At 42.5% G+C, this 15,208-nt stretch overlaps 1 protein-coding gene across 2 annotated transcripts in view; it reads right to left on the bottom strand.

The window, feature by feature from the left end:
- AGBL4 (AGBL carboxypeptidase 4) overlaps positions 1–15,208 on the bottom strand; it is a 1,562,854-nt gene that overhangs the window by 535,830 nt on the left and 1,011,816 nt on the right. For both annotated transcript variants that reach the window (XM_069737949.1, XM_069737950.1), the window contains exon 6: positions 3,872–3,911. In XM_069737949.1, the coding sequence (XP_069594050.1) occupies positions 3,872–3,911 (40 nt within the window). The remainder of the gene's footprint in view (positions 1–3,871; positions 3,912–15,208) is intronic.

Below are 15,208 nucleotides of genomic sequence, written 5' to 3'. Positions count from 1 at the left end.
ATAGTGGGCACTGGAAGGCAGTTGTGTGCTATGTTTAACATTAGTTTTTCTAAGGACTCGTTCAGACAGCCGTATTTTCAATCTGAGTGCCATCTGATAATGCATGGGATCACACTCGGACCAATATTATTCTACGGGGCCGTGCACATGTCTAATATTTTCCTCAGATCAGGCCGGTTCGCGGAAAAAAATCTCACCATGCCCCAATTGGATCTGATTATCAGATCGCACTTGGCCATGCAAGTCAATGGGTCTGTGGAAAACATCGGATGACATCTGAGTATAGTCAGATTTTCACAGACAGACATAATGGAGGAGATAGAGACTTTTTTTCTCCATCTTCCCCTCATCCGAGAAAATACGATCACACTCTGATCAGACTGTGATTAGCATAATCGACCCGTTATACGCTGCTGTGACCCTAACCTCATTTATACTGGCCGAATCCATTGAGTGGCACGCTGTGACTGTCTTTGGAAAAGAAGGAGGGCCTCAAACTGTCCCAGGAACTGGGATCCTAACTATTTCTGCCCTGGGGGTACTCATAAAGGTAGAGAAGCCTGAGTCTCCGACCTTACTATGCTCCTGTTAATGTCCTAAACTGTCCCCACCCCCAGGAGGTCTGGGACAGATATATTAGTGTATATACACATAAGACAAACAGGGATTAACAAAAAGCAACTTACAAAAACACTCAGCAAGGGTAGGGAGGTATATAGGAATGGATAGGAAGGTACAAATCGAATGGGAATAGGATAATGCAGAAAGCATACGCCCCAAAACAGCAGACAACAGCTTTTTATTCTGTGACCTTTTGGGAAATTTTCTTTCTTCTTCTAATCTCTACTTGTAAATCTTTTTTTTTTCTTTTATGAAAAATTTTACTTAGAAATCAATTACATTCACTGTTACTCTCAAGAAACATAATCAGGTTCCGTAAATATACAGGTTACTTGATGTCACAAAATCAGAACACTTATATTCCGCTGCAAACATCGTAATTTTATGAGCAGCTGAATAGTAGCCCATTTCTACCCCTCATGGCAGAGTAGACCTCCAGCTATATCAATGTAATCACTGAATGATACAGGAGCAATGGGTAGGTCACTGCCTCTGACAAAATCAACATACTCCTTTCCTGCAGCTGTTAGCATTCGGAATATGCCACCCAAAAAAAAAAGAGGTGCAAAGAAGAAAAAGTGGAAAAGTTGACTTTTTTATTTCTATGAGGACTTTGAAAAAGTATGAACTAAATCTGACTGGTTGCAATGAGCAGCCGATCCACTTTTTCCTGTGCACCAATTTTGATAAATTCCCCCCATTATGTTCTTTTATTGGAGATGAGCCCAGCCCAGACAAAAAAAAAATATATATAAAATGCTGCTATATGGCGCTCTCAGAAGAAATTAGGCCCTAAACTGAGGATTTACAATATAATAAATGTTTTTTTTCTTTTTGAAATACACTTTTACGCGTAGGCTGTCCTGTTCTGCAACTAGAACTTGCAACACATTAAACTGACTAAACATAAAGTTTTGTGCGGTTATTGGATAGAATGATATTTCACAATATTCAACACATTTTTTTTTCTCTTTTGCTCCTAGTAAATATAGAATAAAAATATATATAAAAAAAATCAACTAAAATATAAAAATTAACAAATTATATTTTTACAAAAAGACATTTTGAACGGTCCTGTTATTGTGTCTGTCTGCTCTTTATAGCAAAATGTAGGAAACATTTAGTAGTGATTGTGCCTGGTGTTAATGTATCTTATGGACACCTTTCATATGGAAGAAACAGTATGGTTATTGGTTACATATAAATATTAAAATTTCATTCAGAAATCCTTACTTTTCAGACGCCTTCATATGCAATTTGCAGCCTGATCAATGTTTCAGATTTTCTTTTATGTGGGAGTGTCCCTCCCAGGAATATAGGCTGGATATTAGCTCTGTGTGTATCCTGCCTACACTGTCCTCATTAGTTCAGATCTATTACTGTACTTATTTCCTTTTCATGTTCTTGTCTCCTTGCCTACAGCCTGTTTTCTCTGCCCTCCCATTTACTGTACATGCTTTCTTTCCTGTCCACGCCGGTTCACTCTGTTATCCCTTATAAATTGAAACTCAATAAATGTATTCATCAAATAGAAATATTTTTATCCAACAAAAAAGTACACAAATACAGTCTAGCATAAATATATACAAAAAAAATAGTTCACTTTTGATTCATACTGCAACCTTAGGCCTCTTTCACACTTCCGTCTTTTCAGATCCGTTGCAATGCGTCATTTTGTGAAAAAAAATGGATCCTGCAAATGTGTCCGCAGGATCCGTTTTTTTCCCATAAACTTGTATTAGCGACGGATGGCAACACGACGCGTCCGTGATGCGACGGATCCGTCGTGTTTTGGCGGACCGTCGTCTGGAAGAAAACGTTCAATGTAACGTTTTTTGTCTGCGTCGGGAAAACATGTCGCGACGGATCCTGCGGCATAAGTCGTTGACTAGAATGGAAGCCTATGGACGCAGGATCCGTCGTGACACGTCGTATGACGGAATCCAGCACTGGAATCCGTTTTTTTACACTAAGCATGCTCAGAATCAGGAATTTGTAGACAATTGGCCAGACAGGCCCCAAATCTATATAAACCTGGCCTGGGAGGTCACCCCCAAATGTGCCAGCAAGACTCCTGCCAGCCTGAAGACAGCCAGCCAGTCAATATATTGGTTTCCCTATTTTCCAGTAGTCAATCACATTTGAGAGACTCCCATTTTTAGGCATGGAAAACGGATCCGTTAAAAAAACGGATGGTAAAAACGGACAAAGTGAATGCAACGGATCCAGTTTTTCGACGGAACCGTCTAGCGGATCCGTCGAAATACTGGATGCGTTGCATCAGTTTTTCACTATTTTTGACGCATCCGTCGATACGTCGCGCCGACGCATTAAGAAAAACGTAAGTGTGAAAGTAGCCTTAAAAGGACATTGCTGTGGATCGACAGGAGAAACTCCTACATGTCAAAGCTGAAATTGACTTTATCCTGGATGAGGCTGCAAAATCTGGCATTATAGACAGCATGTTGGCGAAAAAAATGTTGTCTAATCATAATCCTAGAGTCCCACTTTTTTATTTACTACCTAAAGTACATAGTGTTTCAATTTATATGAGATTTTCGAGAGTGTAAGCCGACTCTGACACACCAAATTGGACTTGCTGTTTTTTTTAAAATGAACACTCTGCTATCTCTAACACTAAGTGAAGGGAGAGCAGAGACAGCTATCAGGACTACGAGCAGCAGCTCTGATGGATTTGTAACGTTTTTGCTATAGCACTCAGCTAGATAAATGACTTATAAACGCTCTAAAGCAGCAACTTTTTTTTAATGAAGACTATTAGACTATTTAAAAAATTTAGGAAGCAAACAATACAAAATATTATGTGCAAAAAAATGTACATATCTTTCAAGTTGAACTGTAATACTAGACCCAACCTGGTAAAGAAATAATGAGATGTGGTACTTGCTGGAGCATAGCACTTCAGTTAATTGACTGGTGAGGGTGCTTGGAGTTGGACCACCACCAAATCGGAAATCCTTAGAATGTCGCCCTACAACTAGTCCAAGAAGACCCTATTAACAACAATAAGCTTACAATAGAGTCGGAGTATGAAATTTAGTATTCGGCTACCATTTGAGCTGGAAACAGTTGACAATAATAATACATAATAACTATATCGTATTATGAACGTTATCAGAATCCAAGCAACCAACAATGAATTTCCCATCTCTACATGAATTATAGATATCACTTTGCGCCTCGAATATTGGTATAGAAATGTAGTTCATTCTCTCAGAATGGTACTTACCGGGGCTGGTGATTGTAAGGAGATCAAGTCTTCGTTGTTGCTGCAAAAGAGAGAAAATACAAATGGTATGTTACTCAAATACTATCTATAATTATAAATGCTAAGGGAGAATGTCCTGGGGACATTCTCAAATCAGTTGAACTATCTAAACCCAGCTAAATAAGTTGCATATTAGAATACCATAAAATAACATCACGTCTTAAGAAGATATAATAAATGTACAAAAGCAAAAACTAAATATATAAATTAAAGAATGCATGTCATTAGGATGTACAATAGGTATAACACCTAGCCATTGTATGACTTATATCTTGCTTTTTCACTGTGTTCCCCTGTGCAGACTCTATTTTTAATTTTCTGTTTCCTTTAAGCTAGTCGATGGAAACTGTCTCACATATACTGTACACACAGACGTGACAGGCTCCTGCTCTCCTGTCTGTCTATAGCACTTGCTCAGAGGCATCAGCAGCGTGTAATGTAGAACTGAGCAGCGCAGCTGTGAAACCAGCTTATGGCCAATGAAAACATTTACTAGAAAGCAGCAGAACCCTTTGTGTGTCTGTATGCCTCTCTTTCTCTTTCACACTTGGCTCCTCTGATTCCTGTTTCCAAAGACTGCAATAGGCAGCTGTAATATCATCCCTCAGTGAGCTGGCAGTTCCTCTTGTTTTCATGTAAATGAGAAGTTTAGGAGGATATAGCGTATATTGCTGTGTTTCTTAGATTCTCCTTTGCAATTAATTTATGTAAATGTGATGCTGAGTCACCTTTCATGGACAAGCCGTGAGATGGGATAGTCAAGGAGTCCGAGGTCAGAACCCAGGAAGGTACATCATAAACAGAAGGAAGAGACAAAGGAGTAGTCAGGTAACTTTCTGAGGTCAGAATGCCAGGAGATAGGGGATAAGAGCAGAAGGGGTCAAACACACCGTTGATCAGAAAGAGGACCAAGGTCAGGCAATGAAAGATCAACAAACAGAATGCAAGGCACAGAGAGACAAACAGCTCAGTAGCTGAACGTATGTCTGGCAGATGTCTGGGGAGAAACAGCCCAGTTAAGTAGCCTGGCAATCACCTGGGACAATGTATACCTGGAGACAGCCAGCACCTCCCAGTTTCAGGTTGGACGGCCGAGCTGTCAATCAACACACCAACAGCATGCCCTTGTACCAGTCTGGAAGACTGAGCTGTCAATGTATTGTCAGCTTCAGCACGCCCCTGTACCAGGTTGGATTGCTCAGCTGTCAGTAACTGCATCCCAGACACACTGAGGGGTGGAATCGTGACAGTAAAGCTTGTTGAAATGACCGTGACCATTCAAAGGAACGCACTGACATAATAATATCTCTTTAATTTTAGATTGTTTTTAGGCTGAGCTTAAAAAGGATTGTCTCACATAAAAAAATTTACGGCATATAAAATATTGTGCCAAAGGTTTTCCTAGTGAGTAAAATCAACCGCACTCTTTCTTTTGATGCTTAAAGGTGAGATACTTTATTGGTATATCAAACACAAACTATATAACTATGTGAAAACAAAGTTGCCTCTGTTGCCACATAAGTGAATACTTTGTGCTTGATATACCAATAAAGTATCTCAAATTAAGCATCAAAAGAAAGAGTGCGGTTGATTCTACTCTCTACTGAGTATCAGGATCATCCTTGTTTCAACTAGTACCCATAAATAACGCCGAGTGCACACCAATACTCCCCTAATGCAAAAGTTTTAGGCAGCTGTAAAAAAAAATTCTGCAAAGTAAGAATGAGTAAAAAAAAATTGTCTTAATAGTTTATTTTTAGTTATTTACAAAATGCAAAGTGGATGTATTTTGTAGATTGTAAGCTTGCGAGCAGGGACCTCACCCCTAATGTCACTGTTTAAATTGTCTTAACTCGTACCGTATTTATTGTCTGTACATGTCCCCGCTTAACTGTAAAGTGCTGCGGAATATGTTGGCGCAATATAAATAAAAATTATTATTATATTATTATAAGTGGATGAAGAAAATAGAAATCTAAGTTCTATCAATAATAAGTCTATCTCGACTTCAAAATAACATCAATTCTTCAAGGTACACGTTACACAAAGTCAGGGATTTTATAGGATTATAGTCGGGTGTATGAGTAACCAGTTATACCAAGCAAATGATAATAATCATTATTTTCACACGTAGGTTGAAACACAGTTATTCACTGAAACAGAGACAGTTCTGTAGGAGGCTTAAAACTAAGTGAAAAACGGCAAAACTGTGGGTTATGGAAGACAGTTTCATGTCACAGGTTATACACCATAACAAGACTGAGCACAACGACAAGGCCCAAGCAATTATACTGCATCAGCAAGGTGTCTCCAAAAGCAAATATTTCAAAGCAGACTTGGGTGTCAAGATGTATTGTTCAACCTCTTTTGAAGAAGCACCAAGAAATTGGTAAAGTGGGGCCATAGATGAAGTGGTCTACCAAGGAAACTTAGTGCGGGAGATGAAAGACACATCATACTTGCCTCTCTTCAATATCAGAAGATGTCCAGCAGTGCCACCAGCTCAGAACTGGCAGCAGCCAGTGTGCCCCAACTACATTCATCCATTGATCATAAAAATCTAGCCAGAAGTGGTCTTCATTGGAGAATTGTGGCCAACAACCAAACCTGTTATGAACTGGTGATTCAGAAACACAATGGACCTGGTGGTTAAGAGCACACAAAGTGACCTGATAGTTACTAATAACATAGGACGAGCTCTGAGACGTGGGAACTCTGCTGACCGCAATCCCTAATCCTATCACACCACACTAGAGGTAGCCGTGGAGCGCTCCTGACCAGACCTAGGCGCCTCGGGCACAGCCTGAGAAACTAGCTAGCCCTGAAGATAGAAAAATAAGCCTACCTTGCCTCAGAGAAATTCCCCAAAGGAAAAGGCAGCCCCCCACATATAATGACTGTGAGTAAAGATGAAAATACAAACACAGAGATGAAATAGGTTTTAGCAAAGTGAGGCCCGACTTACTGAATAGACCGAGGATAGTAAAGATAGCTTTGCGGTCAGCACAAAAACCTACAAACAACCACGCAGAGGGCGCAAAAAGACCCTCCGTACCGACTAACGGCACGGAGGTGCTCCCTCTGCGTCCCAGAGCTTCCAGCAAGCAAGAAAAACCAATATAGCAAGCTGGACAGAAAAAATAGCAAACAAAAGTAACACAAGCAGAACTTAGCTTATGCAGGGCAGACAGGCCACAAGACGATCCAGAAGAGAGCAAGACCAATACTGGAACATTGACTGGAGGCCAGGAACAAAGAACTAGGTGGAGTTAAATAGAGCAGCACCTAACGACTTGACCTCGTCACCTGAGGAAGGAAACTCAGAAGCCGCAGCCCCACTCACATCCACCAGAGGAAGCCCATAGACAGAACCAGCCGAAGTACCACTCATGACCACAGGAGGGAGCTTGACCACAGAATTCACAACAGTGAGGAGGGGTCACCGAACCCTCACCCCTCACCAGAGCCCCCAGGCCGACCAGGATGAGCCAAATGAAAGGCACAAACCAGATCGGCAGCATGAACATCAGAGGCAAAGACCCAGGAATTATCTTCCTGAGCATAACCCTTCCACTTAACCAGGTACTGGAGTTTCCGTCTCGAAATACGAGAATCCAAAATCTTCTCCACTATATACTCCAACTCCCCCTCAACCAAAACCGGGGCAGGAGGATCAACGGATGGAACCACAGGTGCCACGTATCTCCGCAACAATGACCTATGGAATACATTATGGATGGAAAAAGAAGCTGGAAGGGTCAAACGAAAAGACACAGGATTAAGAACCTCAGAAATCCTATACGGACCAATGAAACGAGGCTTAAACTTAGGAGAGGAAACTTTCATAGGAATATAACGAGACGACAACCAAACCAAATCCCCAACACGAAGTCGGGGACCCACACAGCGCCTACGGTTAGCAAAACGTTGAGCCTTCTCCTGGGACAACGTCAAATTGTCCACTACATGAGTCCAAATCTGCTGCAACCTATCCACCACAGTATCCACACCAGGACAGTCCGAAGACTCAACCTGCCCTGAAGAGAAACGAGGATGGAAACCAGAATTGCAGAAAAATGGCGAAACCAAAGTAGCCGAGCTGGCCCGATTATTAAGGGCGAACTCAGCCAAAGGCAAAAAGGACACCCAATCATCCTGATCAACAGAAACAAAACATCTCAGATATGTTTCCAAGGTCTGATTGGTTCGTTCAGTTTGGCCATTTGTATGAGGATGGAAAGCCGAGGAAAAAGACAAATCAATGCCCATCCTAGCACAAAAGGCTCGCCAAAACCTCGAATCAAACTGGGAACCTCTGTCAGAAACGATGTTCTCCGGAATGCCATGTAAACGAACCACATGCTGGAAAAACAATGGCACCAAATCAGAGGAGGAAGGCAATTTAGACAAGGGTACCAAATGGACCATCTTAGAGAAGCGATCACAAACCACCCAAATGACCGACATCTTTTGAGAGACGGGGAGATCCGAAATAAAATCCATAGAGATATGTGTCCAGGGCCTCTCCGGGACTGGCAAGGGCAAAAGCAACCCACTGGCACGAGAACAGCAGGGCTTAGCCCGAGCACAAATCCCACAGGACTGCACAAACGAACGCACATCCCGCGACAGAGACGGCCACCAAAAGGATCTAGCCACCAAATCTCTGGTACCAAAGATTCCAGGATGACCAGCCAACACCGAACAATGAACCTCAGAGATAACTCTACTCGTCCATTTATCAGGGACAAACAGTTTCTCCGCTGGGCAACGGTCAGGTCTATTAGACTGAAATTTTTGCAGCACCTGCCGCAAATCAGGGGAGATGGCAGACAAAATTACCCCCTCTTTGAGAATACCCTCCGGCTCAGGCAAACCCGGAGAGTCGGGCACAAAACTCCTAGACAGGGCATCCGCCTTCACATTCTTAGAGCCCGGAAGGTACGAAACCACAAAGTCAAAACGGGAGAAAAACAGCGAGCAACGAGCCTGTCTAGGATTCAACCGTTTGGCAGACTCGAGATAAGTCAAGTTCTTGTGATCAGTCAAGACCACCACGCGATGCTTAGCTCCTTCAGGCCAATGACGCCACTCCTCGAATGCCCACTTCATGGCCAACAACTTTCGATTGCCAACATCATAATTACGCTCAGCAGGCGAAAACTTCCTGGAAAAGAAGGCACATGGTTTCATCACCGAGCCATCAGAACTTCTTTGCGACAAAACAGCTCCTGCTCCAATCTCAGAAGCATCAACCTCGACCTGGAACGGGAGCGAAATATCTGGCTGGCATAACGCAGGGGCAGAAGAAAAACGATGCTTCAACTCCTGAAAAGCTTCTACAGCAGCAGAAGACCAATTGACCACATCAGCACCCTTCTTGGTTATATCAGTCAACGGTTTAGCAATACTAGAAAAATTATTGATGAAGCGACGATAAAAATTAGCAAAGCCCAGGAACTTTTGCAGACTCTTCAGAGATGTCGGCTGAGTCCAATCATAAATGGCCTGAACTTTTACAGGGTCCATCTCGATAGCAGAAGGGGAAAAAATGAAACCCAAAAATGAAACCTTCTGAACACCAAAGAGACACTTTGACCCCTTCACAAACAAAGAATTCGCACACAGGACCTGGAACACCATTCTAACCTGCTTCACGTGAAACTCCCAATCATCCGAGAAGACCAAAATATCATCCAAGTATACAATCAGGAATTTATCCAGGTACTCTCGGAAGATGTCATGCATAAAGTAATGAAATACTGATGGAGCATTGGAAAGCCCGAATGGCATAACCAGGTACTCAAAATGGCCCTCGGGCGTATTAAATGCTGTTTTCCATTCATCGCCCTGTTTAATACGCACAAGATTACACACCACGAAGATCTATCTTGGTGAAACAACTAGCCCCCTTAATCCGAGCAAACAAATCAGACAGCAGCGGCAAGGGGTACTGAAATTTGACTGTGATTTTATTTAGAAGGCGGTAATCAATACAAGGTCTCAATGAACCATCCTTCTTGGCCACAAAAAAGAACCCTGCTCCCAATGGCGACGACGACGGGCGAATATGACCCTTCTCCAAGGATTCCTTTACGTAACTCCGCATAGCGGCGTGCTCAGGCACAGACAAATTAAACAGTCGACCCTTAGGGAACTTACTACCAGGAATCAAATCGATAGCACAATCGCAATCCCTATGAGGAGGTAGGGCACTGGACTTGGGCTCATCAAATACATCCCGGTAATCCGACAAGAACTGTGGGACCTCAGAAGGGGTGGATGATGAAATAGACAGAACTGGAACATCACCATGTACCCCCTGACAACCCCAGCTGGACACAGACATAGATTTCCAATCCAATACTGGGTTATGGACTTGTAGCCATGGCAACCCCAACACGACCACATCATGCAGATTATGCAACACCAAAAAGCGAATATCCTCCTGATGCGCAGGAGCCATGCACATGGTCAGTTGGGTCCAGTACTGAGGCTTATTCGTGGCCAAAGGCGTAGCATCAATTCCTCTCAATGGAATAGGATACTGCAAGGGCTCCAAGAAAAACCCACAGCGCCTAGCAAAGTCCAAGTCCATCAAATTCAGGGCAGCGCCTGAATCCACAAATGCCATGACAGAATAGGATGACAAAGAGCAGATCAAAGTAACGGACAAAAGAAATTTCGACTGTACCGTACCAATGGTGGCAGACCTAGCGAACCGCTTAGTGCGCTTAGGACAATCGGAGATAGCATGAGTGGAATCACCACAATAAAAACACAGCCCATTCCGACGTCTGTGTTCTTGCCGTTCAGCTCTGGTCAAAGTCCTATCACATTGCATAGGCTCAGGTTTATGCTCAGATAATACCGCCAAATGGTGCACATTTTTACGCTCACGTAAGCGTCGATCGATCTGAATGGCCAAAGACATAGACTCATTCAGACCAGCAGGCATAGGAAATCCCACCATGACATCCTCAAGGGCTTCAGAGATACCCTTTCTGAAAATTGCTGCCAGCGCACATTCATTCCATTGAGTGAGCACAGACCACTTCCTAAACTTCTGACAATATATCTCTACCTCATCCTGACCCTGACACAGAGCCAGCAAATTTTTCTCTGCCTGATCCACTGAATTAGGTTCATCATACAGCAATCCGAGCGCCAGAAAAAACGCATCAATATCGCATAATGCAGGATCTCCTGGCGCAAGGGAAAATGCCCAGTCTTGAGGGTCGCCACGTAATAAAGAAATAATGATCTTAACTTGTTGAACTCGGTCACCAGAGGAGCGGGGTTTCAAAGCCAGAAACAGTTTACATTTATTTTTGAAATTCAGAAACTTAGCTCTATCTCCAGAAAATAAGTCAGGAATAGGAATTCTAGGTTCTAACATAGATTTCTGAACCACAATGTCTTGAATATTTTGTACTCTTGTAGCGAGATGATCCACACAAGAAAACAGACCTTTAATGTCCATCACTACACCTGTGTCCTGAACCACCCAAATGTCTAGGGGAAAAGAAAGACAAAACACAGTGCAGAGAAAAAAAATGGTCTCAGAACTTCTCTTTTCCCTCTATTGAGAAGCATTAGTACTTTGGGCCTCCAGTACTGTTATGAACTGGTGATTCAGAAACACAATGGACCTGGTGGTTAAGAGCACACAAAGTGACCTGATAGTTACTAATAACATAGGACGAGCTCTGAGACGTGGGAACTCTGCTGACCGCAATCCCTAATCCTATCACACCACACTAGAGGTAGCCGTGGAGCGCTCCTGACCAGACCTAGGCGCCTCGGGCACAGCCTGAGAAACTAGCTAGCCCTGAAGATAGAAAAATAAGCCTACCTTGCCTCAGAGAAATTCCCCAAAGGAAAAGGCAGCCCCCACATATAATGACTGTGAGTAAAGATGAAAATACAAACACAGAGATGAAATAGGTTTTAGCAAAGTGAGGCCCGACTTACTGAATAGACCGAGGATAGTAAAGATAGCTTTGCGGTCAGCACAAAAACCTACAAACAACCACGCAGAGGGCGCAAAAAGACCCTCCGTACCAACTAACGGCACGGAGGTGCTCCCTCTGCGTCCCAGAGCTTCCAGCAAGCAAGAAAAACCAATATAGCAAGCTGGACAGAAAAAATAGCAAACAAAAGTAACACAAGCAGAACTTAGCTTATGCAGGGCAGACAGGCCACAAGACGATCCAGGAGAGAGCAAGACCAATACTGGAACATTGACTGGAGGCCAGGAACAAAAAACTAGGTGGAGTTAAATAGAGCAGCACCTAACGACTTGACCTCGTCACCTGAGGAAGGAAACTCAGAAGCCACAGCCCCACTCACATCCACCAGAGGAAGCTCATAGACAGAACCAGCCGAAGTACCACTCATGACCACAGGAGGGAGCTTGACCACAGAATTCACAACACAAACCTTCCTCAAAGAAAGAAGGTCAAATGACTCAACTATGCTCAAAAACATAGGAACTTGGTTGCTAAAAAAGATGGCTGCAGGTGCTCTGGGCTGGTGTGTCAAAAAGTGAAATATTTGGCTGTATCGGAAAGCAGTTTGTTCTTGAAGCGGTACAAAAATGAGTGTCTGCAGAAACTGTGAAGCATGGCGGAGGCTCCTGCAAGTTTAGAGAGTTAGCTATTTGTCCAGGGTTAATGGATATGCCATAAATGTTCAGTAGGTGGAGATCCCACTTCTGGAACCTGCATCTATCTCCAGAAGAGAGGTTCTTTTGATTACCCATTCCATGTGATGTCTGACCACCAGTGAATGGGAAGTGATAGATCATGTTCTGAGTACAGTTGAGACTCTACACAGCTGTATTATGACTTCAAATGCAATGACTGAACAGTGCCGCAACGTCTCCACTCACTGGTGGTCAGGCGCTGGATGGAACAGGTAGTCATTATTCCATATAGATAGAATACAGAACCATATGTGAATGTGGCCTTACAGACCTAAGAATCCAAACACTGTGCCTTGTCCCTCGCCCCAAATGTTATTAATCCACTGTGGTACCAGCATGTGCAAAGTTTCTTTCATTTATCCCATTGAAATATCTATTATCATTATATGATAATTATTTTTTAAGAGAATTTATAAAGAAAAGAAAAAATATTTTTTTAAAGGAATTTTCAACATTTTTTTCACAAACATTTATAGTCATTTTTCATACATTTTAATGCCATTATCTACCTTTTCTCTTGGCTCATCATATTCTACATAGTGTTGAGTGAACATGCTGGGATAAGGTGTTATCGGAGCATGCTCGGGGGCTAACCGAGTGTCCTCAGTATGCTCGAATATTATGTTCGAGTCCCGGTGGCTGCATGTCTCACTGCGGTTTGACAGCAGCAACACATGCAGGGATTGTCTGTTTGCTAGGTAATCCCTGCATGTGTTGCAGCTGTTGAACAGCCGTCAGACATGCAGTCGTGTGGACTCGAGCATATTATTCGAGCACGCTGAAGACACTCGGTTAGCACCAAAGCATGCTTGGATAACTCCTTATCCAAGAACGTTTGCTCAACACTAATCCTAAAATATGTGGCATGAGATGAAGATGTTTAAAAAAAAAATGAAATATGATTTCACAAAACTCTGTTGGATGACATTTATGTCATATATTAGATTGTGGCCCGATTCTAACGCATCGGGTATTCTAGAATATGCATGTCCCCGTAGTATATGGACAATGATGATTCCAGAATTCGAGGCAGATTGTGCCCGTCGCTGATTGGTCGAGGCAACCTTTATGACATCATCGTCGCCATGGCAACCATTATGACATCTACGTCGATACTGTGCCCGTCACTGAATCAGAAACGTGGGATTTCTACATCCTTTATGACATCAACGTCGCTGTGCCCGTTGCTGATTGGTCGAGGCCTGGTGGCCTCGACCAATCAGAGACGCGGGATTTCTACATCGATATTGTGCCCGTCGCTGATTGGTCGAGGCCGCCAGGCCAATCAGAGACGCAGGATTTCCTGGACAGACAGACAGACAGACAGACGGAAAAACCCTTAGACAATTATATATATAGATACCTGTAAGTGACCACCCAATGGTTGTGATGACATTTTTGCTAGCCTTTCACGATAATGTTGTGAATTTGTATTGTGAAAAATTGTAGTCATAATGAACATTTGTTGAACATTAAAGGTGAGCATGGATGGAAAGATGGCACGGTGCAAAGATGGATGGATGGATAGATGGATAGATAAATGGATGGAAGGATGGATGGATGGATAGATGGCAAGGTGCAAAGATGGATGGATGGACGGATGGATAGGTGGATGAGTGTATGAATGCAGAGATAGATGGATAGATAAATGGATGGATGCATGGATAGATGGCAAAGTGCAAGGATGGATGGATGGATAGGTGGATAAATGAATGGAAAGATGCATGGATAGATGCAAAGACAGAGGAATAGATAAATGGATGGAAGGATGGATGGATGGATAGATGGCAAGGTGCAAAGATGGATGGATGGATAGGTGGATGAGTGGATGAATGCAGAAATAGATGGATAGATAAATGAATGGATGCATGGATAGATGGCAAAGTGCAAGGATGGATGGATGGATGGATAGGTGGATAAATGAATGAATGAATGGAAAGATGCATGGATAGATGCAAAGACAGAGGAATAGATAAATGGATGGATGGATGGATAGATGGCAAGGTGCAAAGATGGATGGAAAGATAGATTAATAGATAAATGGATGGATGGAAAGATGAATGGAAAGATGGATGGAAAGATAGACGAATAGATGAATGGATGGATGGATAGATGGCAAGGTGCAAAGATTGATGGATGGATAGATGGATGGATGGAAAGATAGATGGAAAGATGGATGGGTAGATAAGAGGTTATAGATAGTTATATCTATATACATAATATTCATTTATAGCTAATCGTGTCTGATATTTTCTGGACAGATTTCTTAGATTAGTTTTATTACACTGCTAAAAGATCGCCATTTAAATGCAAGTACAGCCCTGACTGTCTTGTATGAAAATGTTCATATTTATGTGCTTAACAGCAGAAATTAATGCACCTGCTTCTGGCATAAATGAGTTATATTTTTCATTTTAAATTGGAATGTCTTGATAAATAATGCGCACTTTCTCTCGCCACCACTTTTCTTTATGTGCAATCTGTTACTATTTATTAGGAAAGTGTAATAAAAATAGGCAGATGGGAAAAGCCATTTTGTTTGGGCCGGTGAGACTGTAAAAAAAAGAATGGAAACTTGCGTTTGGCCCGTC

The sequence above is a fragment of the Ranitomeya imitator genome, chromosome 8, assembly GCF_032444005.1.
Source record: "Ranitomeya imitator isolate aRanImi1 chromosome 8, aRanImi1.pri, whole genome shotgun sequence".
Taxonomy (NCBI): domain Eukaryota; kingdom Metazoa; phylum Chordata; class Amphibia; order Anura; family Dendrobatidae; genus Ranitomeya; species Ranitomeya imitator.
Note: the sequence above shows the minus strand (reverse complement) of the source record. Positions and strands in the feature narration are given on the sequence as shown.